This window comes from Ranitomeya variabilis, chromosome 4, assembly GCF_051348905.1.
Source record: "Ranitomeya variabilis isolate aRanVar5 chromosome 4, aRanVar5.hap1, whole genome shotgun sequence".
Classification (NCBI taxonomy): domain Eukaryota; kingdom Metazoa; phylum Chordata; class Amphibia; order Anura; family Dendrobatidae; genus Ranitomeya; species Ranitomeya variabilis.
This window is the reverse complement of record NC_135235.1, coordinates 649339850-649353923: the sequence shown is the minus strand read 5'-3', so window position 1 is coordinate 649353923 and position 14074 is coordinate 649339850. Positions and strand designations below refer to the sequence as shown.

At 44.9% G+C, this 14074-nt stretch overlaps 1 protein-coding gene across 1 annotated transcript in view; it reads right to left on the bottom strand.

The window, feature by feature from the left end:
- Positions 1–13470, bottom strand: part of LOC143766175 (oocyte zinc finger protein XlCOF8.4-like) — a 25449-nt gene extending 11979 nt beyond the window's left edge. The window contains exons 1-4 of the mRNA XM_077253645.1: positions 13211–13470; positions 12917–13064; positions 12612–12791; positions 12406–12529 (exon numbers count right to left, since the gene is read on the bottom strand). Of these exons, the coding sequence (XP_077109760.1) occupies positions 12406–12529; positions 12612–12791; positions 12917–12994 (382 nt within the window). The 5' untranslated portion in view covers positions 12995–13064; positions 13211–13470. The remainder of the gene's footprint in view (positions 1–12405; positions 12530–12611; positions 12792–12916; positions 13065–13210) is intronic.
- Between the last annotated feature and the right edge of the window lie 604 nt (positions 13471–14074).

The window sequence follows — 14074 nt, the reverse complement described above, 5'->3', positions numbered from 1 at the left end:
TTCATAGTCATGAAAATACAGAAAAATCTTTAAATGAGAAGGTGTGTCCAGACTTTTTGTCTGTACTGTATATCCGATCATTCACTTGCTCATGTCACCTGTATCTCAAAAAACATCTCTAGAATTTGACATTTTCTTACTTTTGTGTGTTAAAAAATCTTACTGTGGCTCATAATACAAGAAAAATATATCTTTGTACCGTGTTAGCCAGTAGATTGAAAAATATTAAAATTTGAGAGTCCTCAGTGGTTAGCCATTAAAAGGTAACAAATAGCAAGTTTTCGAGACACCTCAGGTGCCTTTATCAGGCATAGTATAACACAAATCTGAAGAGGTACAGTATATATTTACACGTAACAGGACATGGGAATAATGCAGTAAATAAGAAAAGGGCTACAATGATTCCTTCACCCTGTGCCACTTTTTACACTGGTTGACCTTCCGCTATTCAATACAATATAAACGCATTATTCTAACGCTCTAAGCTTGCCACAGTTTTGCGCCGTCCAACATCTTCTGCCTCATCTGTCTACCACCCTCACTCTGCTATTTCACTAATGACCTAAGACTAACAACCTTAGCAATCTGAACCTCCTTCTGCTTTCTCCAAAACGTCTCCTTGTGCTGCGCTAGTTCTCGAGTGAACGACTATAGACAATTTGATTAATTACCAGTATCAAACTAACTATTTCCTCTTTGTCCTTATTAAATTTTCCTCAGAATCTGGCATTATCTGTTTATACACCCTCCATACACTTAGTAGTACTCTGTGCTGGTGACCAGTTCATGCAGCGTTATTTGAATACCCTGTTTGTTAAATTGATGGCTTAACCATACTTTTTACCATTCACCTTTGGTGGTTTCATCTATTTCCTCATAGATTATCTGTTACTCTGTCATATCTTTATTGTCTGTACAAGTCCCCTATGAATTGTAACCCTGTGGACGCCGGGGGACGTGACAGACATCAGAAGGTGAGTATGTAGTGTTTTTTTTTTTTACTTTTACAATGGTAACCAGGGTAAATATCGGGTTACGAAGCGCGGCCCTGCGCTTAGTAACCCGATGTTTACCCTGGTTACAAGTGAACACATCGCTGTATCGGCGTCACACACGCCGATCCAGCGATGGACAGCGGGTGATCAGCGACGAAATAAAGTTCTGGACTTCTAGCTCCGACCAGCGATATCACAGCGGGATCCAGATCGCTGCTGCGTGTCAAACACAACGAGATCGCTATCCAGGACGCTGCAACGTCACGGATCGTTGTCGTTCTCGCTGCAAAGTCGCTTAGTGTGAAGGTACCTTTATTATTAACCCCTTAATCCCATATGACGTATTATCCCGTCGAGGTGACCTGGGACTTAATTCCCAGTGAAGGGATAGTACGTCATATGCAATCGGCCGCGCTCACTAGGGGGGAGCGCGGGCGATCGTGGCCGGGTGTCAGCTGACTATCGCAGCTGACATCTGGATCCGGCACTATGTGCCAGGCGTGGTCACGGACCCCTCCTTGCATATTAACCCCCGGAATACTGCGATCAAACATGATCGCTGCGTTCCGGGGGCATAGGGAAGCATCGAGCAGGGATGGGGCTCCCTGCGTGCTTCCCTGAGACCCTCGGTACAAGGCGATGTGCTCACCTTGTACCGAGCATCTCCTCCCTGCAGGCCCCGGATCCAAAATGGCCGCGGGGCTACTTCTGGGTCCTGCAGGGAGGTGGCTTGCAAGCGCCTGCTCAGAGCAGGCGCCAGGAAGCCTCCAGCAGTGCACGTCAGATCGCTGATCTGACACAGTGCTCTGCAAAGTGTCAGATCAGCGGTCTGACCCTATAACATGATGCCCCCCCCGGGGCAATGTTATAGTGTAAAAAAATATATATATATTCAGATGTGTAAAAAAATTAAATAATAATAATAATTCCTAAATAATGAAAAAAAAATATATTGTTCCCATAAATACATTTCTTTATCTAAATTAAAAAAAAACAATAAAAGTACACATATTTAGTATCGCCACATCCGTAACGACCCGACCTATAAAACTGTCCCACTAGTTAACCCCTTCAGTGAACACCGTAAAAAAAAAAGGAGGCATAAAGCAACGCTTTATTATCATACCACCGAACAAAAAGTGAAATAACACACGATCAGAAGGACAGATATAAATAACCATGGTACCGCTGAAAACGTCATCTTGTCCCGCAAATAACGAGCCGCCTTACAGCATCATCAGCGAAAAAATAAAAAAGTTATAGTCCTCAGAATAAAGCGATGCAAAAATAATTATTTTTTCTATAAAATAGTTTTTATCGCACCAAAACATAAAAAAAGATATAAATGAGGTATCGCTGTAATCGCACTGACTCGAGAAATAAAACTGCTTTATCAATTTTACCAAACATGGAACAGTATAAACGCACCCTACAAAAGAAATTCATGAATTGCTGGTTTTTGGTCATTCTGCCTCACAAAAATCGAAATAAAATGCGATCAAAAAATGTCACGTGCCCGAAAATGTTACCAATAAAAACGTCAACTTGTCCCTCAAAAAACAAGACCTCACATGACTCTGTGGACCAAAATATGGTAAAATTATAGCTCTCAAAATGTGGAGACGCAAAAACTATTTTTTGCAATAAAAAGCGTCTTTTAGTGTATGACAGCTGCCAATCATAAAAATCCGCTAAAAAACCTGCTATAAAAGTAAATCAAACCCCCCTTCATGACCCCCTTAGTTAGGGAAAAATAATAAAATTAACAAAATGTATTTATTTCCATTTTTCCATTAGGGTTAGGGCTAGGGTTAGGGCTAGTATTAGGGCTAGGGTTAGGGCTGGGGTTAGGGCTGGGGTTATGGCTAGGGTTAGGGTTGGGGCTAGGGTTAGGGCTGGGACTAAGGTTGGGGCTAGGGCTAGGGTTGGGGCTAGGGTGAGGGCTACAGTTAGGGTTGGCGCTAAAGTTAGGGTTAGTGCTGGGACTAAAGTTAGGGTTAGGGCTGGGGCTAAAGTTAGGTTTAGGGCTAAAGTTAGGGTTAGGGCTACAGTTAGGGTTGGGGCTAAAGTTAGGGTTAGGCTTGGGGCTAAAGTTAGGGTTAGGGCTACAGTTAGGGTTGAGGCTAAAGTTAGGGTTAGGATTACATTTACAGTTGGGATTAGAGATGTGTCAGGGTTAGGGGTGTGGTTAGGGTTATGATTGGGATTAGGGTTAGGGGTGTGTTGGAGTTAGGGGTGTGGTTAGGGTTGGGATTAGGGTTAGGGGTGTGTTTGGGTTTCAGTTACAACTGGGGGTTTCCACTGTTTAGGCACATTAGGGCTCTCCAAACGCGACATGGCGTCCGATCTCAATTCCTGCCAATGTTGCGTTGAAAAAGTGAAACAGTGCTCCTTCCCTTCCGAGCTCTCCCATGCGCGCAAACAGGGGTTTACTCCAACATATGGGGTATCAACGTACTCAGGACAAATTGGACAACAACTTTTGGGGTCCAATTTCTCTTGTTACTCTTGGGAAAATAAAAATTTGGGGGGCTAAAAAATGGTAATTAGTCTTACCGGTAATTGTATTTCCAGGAATCCATCCTGACAGCACCATTGGAGAACGTCCTTCTTACCGTCAGTGGGACAGGAACAACAAGCGGTTAAAAGGACCCTCCCCACTCCACCCACAAGTGATTTTCTAAGTACCACATCTGGATGGATGTAAAAAAGAGTTTATTAACAGTCATATACCAATGTTACATCACATTAGTCAATAGTATAAACTTGTAGCGGGAGGGAACTGGTAGTGCTGTCAGGATGGATACCTGGAAATACAATTACCGGTAAGACTAATTACCGTTTTCCAGGTCACCATCCTGACAGAACCATTGGAGAAATACCAAAGGATGTTAAACTAGGGTGGGACTACTGCATGTAATACTTTTCTACCAAAAGCTAACTGATCTGATGAGACATCTAATTTATAGTGTCTAGCAAAGGTAGAAAGACTGGTTCAAGTCGCCGCCCTACAAATTTGCTCAGCTGAGGCTCCCACCTTCTCCGCCCATGATGTAGAGATAGCTCGGGTTGAATGGGCTCTAAGAATATGCGGGGGATGTTTCCCTTTTTCTGTATATGCTAGGTTTATCATGGTTTTGATCCACCTAGCAATAGTTGATTTTGCTGCCTTGCAACCTCTATTTGGACCCCCGTACTGTATGAACAAGTTAGTGTCTCGTCTCCAACCTTCCATCGCCCCCAGGTAGTTTAGAACAGTCTCCCTAACGTCAAGGTTATGGTAGACCCCTTCCTTCGTGTTTCTAGGGTGTTGGCAGAATGAGGGATTATCTCCTGATTTATATTTGTTGAGGACACTACATTAGGGAGGAAGGCTGGGTTAAGTCTTAAGACTATCCTGTCATCAAAGATCTCCCCGCGAGTGGAATTGGCTCCATTTCACACTGGGTATGCATGCTGTCATAAAGCCCAGAATCCTCATTGCCTCTCTTACGGAGGGGGTACTCCTTCTGAATTGATGTATGTGCCTGATCAAGGCCTCCTGTCTGTCTTCCGGTAAAAAAGATGTTCTGACGTTGGAGTCTAATATGACCCCCAAAAATGTCATTCTGGAATTTGGGACCAGGCAAGATTTCTTCCAATTCACAATCCACCCCAGGTCCTGTAAGATGGAAAGTGTGAAGCTGCAGTCTATTTTGAGAAGTTTCTCTGATCTTACCATTATCGTCCAGATATGGCCACATTCTGGTTCCTTAGATAGGCTACAACTTCTGACATTAGTTTGGTGAATATTCTGGGCGCCGAAGCAAGCCCGAAGGGGAGACATCTGAACTGGAAGTGATACATTATTCCTTTGTTCATTAGGGCGAATCTCAGAAACTTTTGGTAGGAAGTGTGTATTGGGACATGGTAGTATGCATTGCTTAGATCTAAGGTGCACATCACCATGTCTTTGTCTATGAGAGGCGTTGTGGACTTTTTAGATACCATCCTGAATCTTTTGTACCGGACCCACCTGTTTAGGGGTTTTAAATTTATGATTGTTCGGGAGTCTCCCGAAGGTTTTTTTATTGAAAATAAGTGAGAGTAATGGCCCTTGCCTCTTTCTGAGATGGGTACTGGGATTATTGCGTCTAAGGGTACTGTCACACAGTCACACTTTGATCGCTACGACGGTACGATCCGTGACGTTCTAGCGATATCGTTACGATATCGCTGTGTCTGACACGCAGCAGCGATCAGGGACCCTGCTGAGAATCGTACGTCGTAGCAGATCGTTTGGAACTTTCTTTCGTCGCTTGATCACCCGCTGACATCGCTGGATCGTTGTGTGTGACAGCGATCCAGCGATGTGTTCGCTTGTAACCAGGGTAAACATCGGGTAACTAAGCGCAGGGCCGCGCTTAGTAACCCGATGTTTACCCTGGTTACCAGCGTAAATGTAAAAAAAACAAACCGTACATACTCACATTCCGGTGTCTGTCCTCCGGCGTCTCAGCTTCTCTGCCGGCCGGAAAGCGAGCACAGCGGTGACGTCACCGCTGTGCTTTCCGGCTCTGCTGCTTACACAGTGCAGAGAAGCACAGCGCCGGGGGACAGACACCGGAATGTGAGTATGTACGGTTTGTTTTTTTTACGTTTACGCTGGTAACCAGGGTAAACATCGGGTTACTAAGCGCGGCCCTGCGCTTAGTAACCCGATGTTTACCCTGGTTACCCGGGGACTTCGGCATCGCTCCAACGCCGTGATTGCAAAGTGTGACCGCAGTCTACGACGCTGGAACGATACTCATACGACGCTGCGACGTCACGGATCGTGCCATCGTAGCGTCCAAAGTGTGACTGTGTGACAGTACCTTAACTCTATCAACTCCTGGATGTTTGTCCACAAAGAGGAGTCTGAGAGCGGACAGGGTCAGGTTACAACAAATCTTTCCGGGGAACTGCTGGAGAACTCTAGCTTGTGTCCTTGAACAATTACCTGCAGAATCGAAGGATTTTTGGGATATTTTCTGCCAACCCCCTAGAAATTTTTGTAACCGACCACCCACCTTGATGTCATTTATTTGGCTTTCCTACACCTGCACTTGGGAAGATGGAGTCTCTACCCATTCCACCCTTGGGATAAGACCACCTCCCAGTCTTCCCTTTCCCCCTGTAGTCTGTCTTCTGACCAGGTCGGGATCTACGAAAGGGCTGGTACTTTTTTGTATTTTCCTCAGGGAACCCCTTCTTTGTATCTGAGGCTTTTTCTAAGATGTCATCTAGAATAGGCCCAAATACTTTATTGGCTAACATAGAAAAAAACTCAGAAAAAACACATACCAAGTGATAAAGCCTTCCTAATACCCTGTCTGATGACAAATGCACACTTAGCAGGATGCAGCAGGCCTGTGTATGTGTATGTGGTATGTGTTTTTTCTGAGTTTTTTTCTATGTTAGCTGTTTTATGATATTAGTGGTAGGACCCGCATTATTATGGGGACCCTTGACGTTGGGTTGCGGGCTTACGTTGTTTTGGCCAAAATAATAAACCAATACCTCATATAGTGTATGTGTTTATCATATGCATACATTTTTTTGCACTATATCATATCCTTTTTTGCAGGATGTGGCCAGGCCTTTTTATGTTGGTTAGGTTTTTTTTGGGGGGGCGTCTGTCACCGTGTGCTGCATATTATAGTGCTGGGCAGCCCGCCTGTTAATACAAGGGGCGTCATTAATAGGTTGCATACCAGACACTGTGCACCACACCTATCAGTGTGACTGGCGTCCTATGTGAGTCATATCAATGTGCATTTTTTCTACTAGGCAGCCAACCCCTGCAATGTTTGGAGGATAGGGGTGGTTGTTTTTATCAAGTAGGTTGCACTCGTGCCGCACCTAGCCTTTATCAGTGGAGGCCTGCTGCATCCTGCTAAGTGTGCATTTGTCATCAGACAGGGTATTAGGAAGGCTTTATCACTTGGTATGTGTTTTTTCTGAGTTTTTTTCTATGTTAGCTGTTTTATGATATTAGTGGTAGGACCCGCATTATTATGGGGACCCTTGACGTTGGGTTGCGGGCTTACGTTGTTTTGGCCAAAATAATAAACCAATACCTCATATAGTGTATGTGTTTATCATATGCATACATTTTTTTGCACTATATCATATCCTTTTTTGCAGGATGTGGCCAGGCCTTTTTATGTTGGTTAGGTTTTTTTTGGGGGGGCGTCTGTCACCGTGTGCTGCATATTATAGTGCTGGGCAGCCCGCCTGTTAATACAAGGGGCGTCATTAATAGGTTGCATACCAGACACTGTGCACCACACCTATCAGTGTGACTGGCGTCCTATGTGAGTCATATCAATGTGCATTTTTTCTACTAGGCAGCCAACCCCTGCAATGTTTGGAGGATAGGGGTGGTTGTTTTTATCAAGTAGGTTGCACTCGTGCCGCACCTAGCCTTTATCAGTGGAGGCCTGCTGCATCCTGCTAAGTGTGCATTTGTCATCAGACAGGGTATTAGGAAGGCTTTATCACTTGGTATGTGTTTTTTCTGAGTTTTTTTCTATGTTAGCTGTTTTATGATATTAGTGGTAGGACCCGCATTATTATGGGGACCCTTGACGTTGGGTTGCGGGCTTACGTTGTTTTGGCCAAAATAATAAACCAATACCTCATATAGTGTATGTGTTTATCATATGCATACATTTTTTTGCACTATATCATATCCTTTTTTGCAGGATGTGGCCAGGCCTTTTTATGTTGGTTAGGTTTTTTTTGGGGGGGCGTCTGTCACCGTGTGCTGCATATTATAGTGCTGGGCAGCCCGCCTGTTAATACAAGGGGCGTCATTAATAGGTTGCATACCAGACACTGTGCACCACACCTATCAGTGTGACTGGCGTCCTATGTGAGTCATATCAATGTGCATTTTTTCTACTAGGCAGCCAACCCCTGCAATGTTTGGAGGATAGGGGTGGTTGTTTTTATCAAGTAGGTTGCACTCGTGCCGCACCTAGCCTTTATCAGTGGAGGCCTGCTGCATCCTGCTAAGTGTGCATTTGTCATCAGACAGGGTATTAGGAAGGCTTTATCACTTGGTATGTGTTTTTTCTGAGTTTTTTTCTATGTTAGCTGTTTTATGATATTAGTGGTAGGACCCGCATTATTATGGGGACCCTTGACGTTGGGTTGCGGGCTTACGTTGTTTTGGCCAAAATAATAAACCAATACCTCATATAGTGTATGTGTTTATCATATGCATACATTTTTTTGCACTATATCATATCCTTTTTTGCAGGATGTGGCCAGGCCTTTTTATGTTGGTTAGGTTTTTTTTGGGGGGGCGTCTGTCACCGTGTGCTGCATATTATAGTGCTGGGCAGCCCGCCTGTTAATACAAGGGGCGTCATTAATAGGTTGCATACCAGACACTGTGCACCACACCTATCAGTGTGACTGGCGTCCTATGTGAGTCATATCAATGTGCATTTTTTCTACTAGGCAGCCAACCCCTGCAATGTTTGGAGGATAGGGGTGGTTGTTTTTATCAAGTAGGTTGCACTCGTGCCGCACCTAGCCTTTATCAGTGGAGGCCTGCTGCATCCTGCTAAGTGTGCATTTGTCATCAGACAGGGTATTAGGAAGGCTTTATCACTTGGTATGTGTTTTTTCTGAGTTTTTTTCTATGTTAGCTGTTTTATGATATTAGTGGTAGGACCCGCATTATTATGGGGACCCTTGACGTTGGGTTGCGGGCTTACGTTGTTTTGGCCAAAATAATAAACCAATACCTCATATAGTGTATGTGTTTATCATATGCATACATTTTTTTGCACTATATCATATCCTTTTTTGCAGGATGTGGCCAGGCCTTTTTATGTTGGTTAGGTTTTTTTTGGGGGGGCGTCTGTCACCGTGTGCTGCATATTATAGTGCTGGGCAGCCCGCCTGTTAATACAAGGGGCGTCATTAATAGGTTGCATACCAGACACTGTGCACCACACCTATCAGTGTGACTGGCGTCCTATGTGAGTCATATCAATGTGCATTTTTTCTACTAGGCAGCCAACCCCTGCAATGTTTGGAGGATAGGGGTGGTTGTTTTTATCAAGTAGGTTGCACTCGTGCCGCACCTAGCCTTTATCAGTGGAGGCCTGCTGCATCCTGCTAAGTGTGCATTTGTCATCAGACAGGGTATTAGGAAGGCTTTATCACTTGGTATGTGTTTTTTCCAAATACTTTATTCCCTGAGAATGGGATTCCGCACAGTTTATTTTTTGATTGGATATCCCCCGACCAAGTCTTTAGCCAGATAGCCCTTCTGGCCGCGTTGGACAAGGACTCGCTTCTGGCAGCAAAGCGCACGGATTCTGCTGAGGCGTCTGCCTTAAAGCCTGTTGCGAGCTTAAGTAACGGTAGAGATTTGAGAATAACATCTCTGGAAGTCTTAGCTTTGAGATGTTCCTCCAAATCATCTATCCATTGACCGGGCTACCGATGTTGCAGCTATATTGGCCCGTATTATTGCTGCGGCGGATTCCCAAGTTCTCCTGAGCAGTCCATCTGCTTTGCGATCCATTGGATCCTTTAAAGCGGAGGAGTCCTCAAATGGAATTGAGGTCTTCTTCGCCACTTTTGCCAATGGAATGTCAATCTTGGGAACTTCATCCCACACTTTAATGTCCTCTGGATTATAAGGCAAACGGAGTCTGAAATCTCTGGGTACTACTAGTCTCTTCTCCGCTTCCTGCCATTCTTCTAGAATCATGGAACGGATGTGATTGTTGACTGGAAAAACCTTTGTGACCTGGGCATGTAATCCGCCAAACATTTCATCCTGGATCGATGTCTCCTCTGGCGTGTCCTGTAACTGCATGGTGTTACGAACTGCATGAAGAAGCTCATCCGTATCCGCCGCCGAGAAGAGATATCTCTTCCCTCTGCCCAATGATTCGTCTCTTTCCTCCTGGTCTGAATCCTCCGAAATCTCTCCTTCGGAAGAGGGACTAGACTCTCTTGGCCTTTTCCGTGATGTCTGCGGTTCCGACTGGCTTGTCTGGGGAAGATTCAAGCTTGAGATGGATGCCTGAACCTCTTGACGAATCATTGTCCTCATACTGGCTAATAATGCAGTCTGTTCATCACCCACAATTTTAGATGTGCACAACTTGCATAGTGGCTTCCGCCAATTTTCCGGAAATTTAGCAGCACATATCGGGCACTTACCTTTCCCTGATTTTTTCCTTTCAGATGCGGGGATAGGAGGCTCTGCCTAGGATAGATAGAAATACATAGATACACCCTATAGATAGGGAAGTAGGGGAAGTGGTGACCATTGTGGTATGGCTTAGTATAGCCTACTCACTTGCCCCTGAAGCTGGTCAGTCCCCTCAGGTCTGGCTGTTTCCTCCATAGTGAGGAGAGTTTAACCATATAGCCGAGTGCTCCCTTTGTCAGGATGGCCGGCGGCATAAAGACCCCCATAAGACGTTTATGCAGGATTTACCTGGTTGATCCTGCCCTCCTTACCGCCGCTGCGGTCTATCGTGCTGTAATGCCTCCCTGAGGCCGGCGCTGCTGCCGGCGCCATGCTCCCACGCTGCCGCGACCGGAAGTGACCACCTGGAAGCGAACTCTGGGGAACGCTGCGGACCGCATGCTGGAACCGGCTGCTGCTGGAAGCGGCCGCCGCACTCACCCCCCGGCAGAAAGCGCCCGGACCGAGAGCCCCTGAGCGGAGGAGACTGACCCGACCCCAGGAGCAGCGCTGCAGTGGGGAGGCTGAGGGACCCCCCATAACAGGTATCAGCCGTAGATGTCTTGCGGCAGGGAAGGGAAAGGCTGGGCCCCCGATCCCCACCATCTGCACAGCACCGTCAGAGGAAAGGCTTGCCGTTCCTATCCACAGTGGGACAGGAAAAACACTGGTGGGTGGAGTGGGGAGGGTCCTTTTAACCGCTTGTTGTTCCTGTCCCACTGAGGGTAAGAAGGACGTCCTCCAATGGTGCTGTCAGGATGGTGAACTGGAAAACAATTTTTGTGGGAAAAAAATGATTTTTTATTTTCACGGCTCTGCGTTATAAACTGTAGTGAAACACTTGGGGGTTCAAAGTTCTCACAACACATCTAGATAAGTTCCTTGGGGGGTCTAGTTTCCAATATGGGGTCACAAATGCAAATGCGACGTGACGCCTGCAGACCAATCCATCTAAGTCTGCATTCCAAATGGCGCTCTTTCCCTTCCGAGCTCTGTCATGCGCCCAAACGGTGGTTCCCCCCACATATAGGGCATCAGCGTACTCAGGACAAATTGCACAACAACGTTTGGGGTCTAATTTCTTCTCTTACCCTTGGGAAAATAAAAAATTGGGGGTGAAAAGATCATTTTTGTGAAAATATGATTTATTTTTACGGCTCTGCATTATAAACTTCTGTGAAGCACTTGGTGGGTCAAAGTGCTCACCACACATCTAGATAAGTTCCTTAGGGGGTCTACATTCCAAAATGGTGTCACTTGTGGAGGGTTTCAATGTTTAGGCACATCAGGGGCTCTCCAAATGCAAAATGGAGTCCCATCTCAATTCCAGTCAATTTTGCATTGAAAAGTCAAATGGCGCACCTTCCCTTCCGAGCTCTGCCATGCACCCAAACAGTGGTTTACCCCTACATATGGGGTATCGGCGTACTCAGGACAAATTGTACAACAACTTTTGTGGTCCATTTTCTCCTGATACCATTGGTAAAATAAAACAAATTGGAGCTGAAATAAATTTTTTGTGAAAAAAAGTTAAATGTTCATTTTTTTTAAACATTCCAAAAATTCCTGTGAGACACCTGAAGGGTTAATAAACTTCTTGAATGTGGTTTTGAGCACCTTGAGGGGTGCAGTTTTTAGAATGGTGTCATACTTGGTTATTTTCTATCATATAGACCACTCAAAATGACTTAAAATGTGATGTGGTCCTTAAAAAAAATGGTGTTGTAAAAATGAGAAATTGCTGGTCTACTTTTAACCCTTATGACTCCCTAACAAAAAAAATGTTGGTTCCAAAATTGTGCTGATGTAAAGTAGACATGTATGAAATGTTACTTATTAAGTATTTTGTGTGACATATCTCTGTGATTAAAGGGCATAAAAATTCAAAGTTGGAAAATTGCGAAATTTTCAAAATTTTCGCCAACTTTCCATTTTTTTCACAAGTAAACGCAGGTAATATCATAGAAATTTCACCACTATCATGAAGCCCAACATGTTTCGAGAAAACATTGTCAGAATCACTGGGATCCATTGAAGCGTTCCAGAGTTATAACCTCATAAAGGGACAGTGATCAGAATTGTAAAAATTGGCCAGGTCATTTACGTGCAAACCACCCTTGGGGCTTAAGGGGTTAAAGTAGTGAATTTATTCATATCAATTACCTGGTGATGTGAGGCGCTGGGGAACCTCCACATTTACATCCTTGTACAGATCCTTGTGTCCTTCTAAATACTCCCACTCTTCCATGGAGAAATAGACGGCAACATCCTGACATCTTATAGGAACCTGACACATACAATGATATTGTCATCCCCCGATCCCTTCATAGCATTGCTGTAATATGTCCCAGTATTCCCAGCAGTGTCACCTCTCCAGTCAGCAGCTCAATCATCTTGTAGGCGAGTTCTAGGATCTTCTGGTCATTGATGTCGTCATGTATCAGGGGGTGAGGTGGAGACCCCGTGATTGGGCTCATTGATCTTTCCCATCCCTCAGACAGAGGGTCCAGACAGCGCTCACTAGAGGTCTTCTGCACTACTGTGTAATCCTATTTATGGAAAAACACATTAATTTCACTACAGACATTTCCAGAGTCCTCACCTCTACAGTTCTATCCATTTTCTATTCCCATAGATAAGAATGATGTAATGTGACATCATCATGTTCTCTCACCTCTCCAGTAAGCTGGAAGAGGATCTCTAGGGTGAGGTTTAAAAGCCTCTTTGCCATCTCTTTCCTGCCATTATCCATCCTTGACGGGTCAATCAGGAAAGTTCTCTTATTGAAGATCCTCACCAAAAGGATCCGATATTGTAGGGACCTGAATGGGAAGAAGATGATGATGTAACATGATAAAGATCCTATGTAATAACAAAATTACTAGAGATAATAAGGGGAAATAAGTGAGGAGATACATCATGTAGAGGTTTCTTTTCTCATGAAATATAACATGAACGCAGTTCCTACCTGAAAAAGATGGATATTTCGGAAAATTATGTCCGACAGAGCACATCATGAAAGTTAGAGGGGTGGTCTGAAGTCAAACTAAATTTCATTCTAAATCCTCATATATTTAGTTCCGTAATCTAAGCTATTTTCTAATATACCTGTATTAAAAAATCCCTGCCATTCTCTAACTACACTATCTAACAGCTATTCTATCTTTTCCTATTTCCTGTGTGATGAAATGAAGCACCAAGGTGATTGCTTAAGGGCAGAAAAGAACACTGACGAGATGGCCTGAGGTCAGAGAGGAATGCTGAGGAGATGGCCTGTGGTCAGAGAGGAGCACTGAGGAGATGGCCGGAGATCAGAGAGGAACGCTGAGGAGATGGCCTGAGGTCAGAGAGGAACACTGAGGAGATGGCCTGAGGTCAGAAAGGAGCACTGAGGAGATGGCCTGAGGTCAGAGAGGAGCACTGAGGAGAAGGCCTAAGGGTAGAGAAGAACGCTGAAGAGATGGCCTGAGGTCAGAGAGGAATGCTGAGGAGATGGCCTGGGTGAGGACTTATCAGAAAAAGAACTTAGATGTGACATATGATGGGAATATTGACAAAATGTTAATGGAGCTCATTATAGTCAGTGAGGACAGCCAGACTCAGCTGGTGTGTGTCTAATAATGAGTCTGCCCCAGCTGTTTCCTGTTCCTGCACTCATCACAATCAGTCCCTCTCATCTGCTCTTGTAGTTGGCAGATATCTATATACATATGGCAGAGCTGGGGGCAGGGGAACTATCTCCGGGAATGGAGGGGTTACTGCCCCCTGCCCCCGCCCACCAATGGGGAATCTCCAGCACCTACCTCCACCTGTGCACAGGACCTGTGATGAT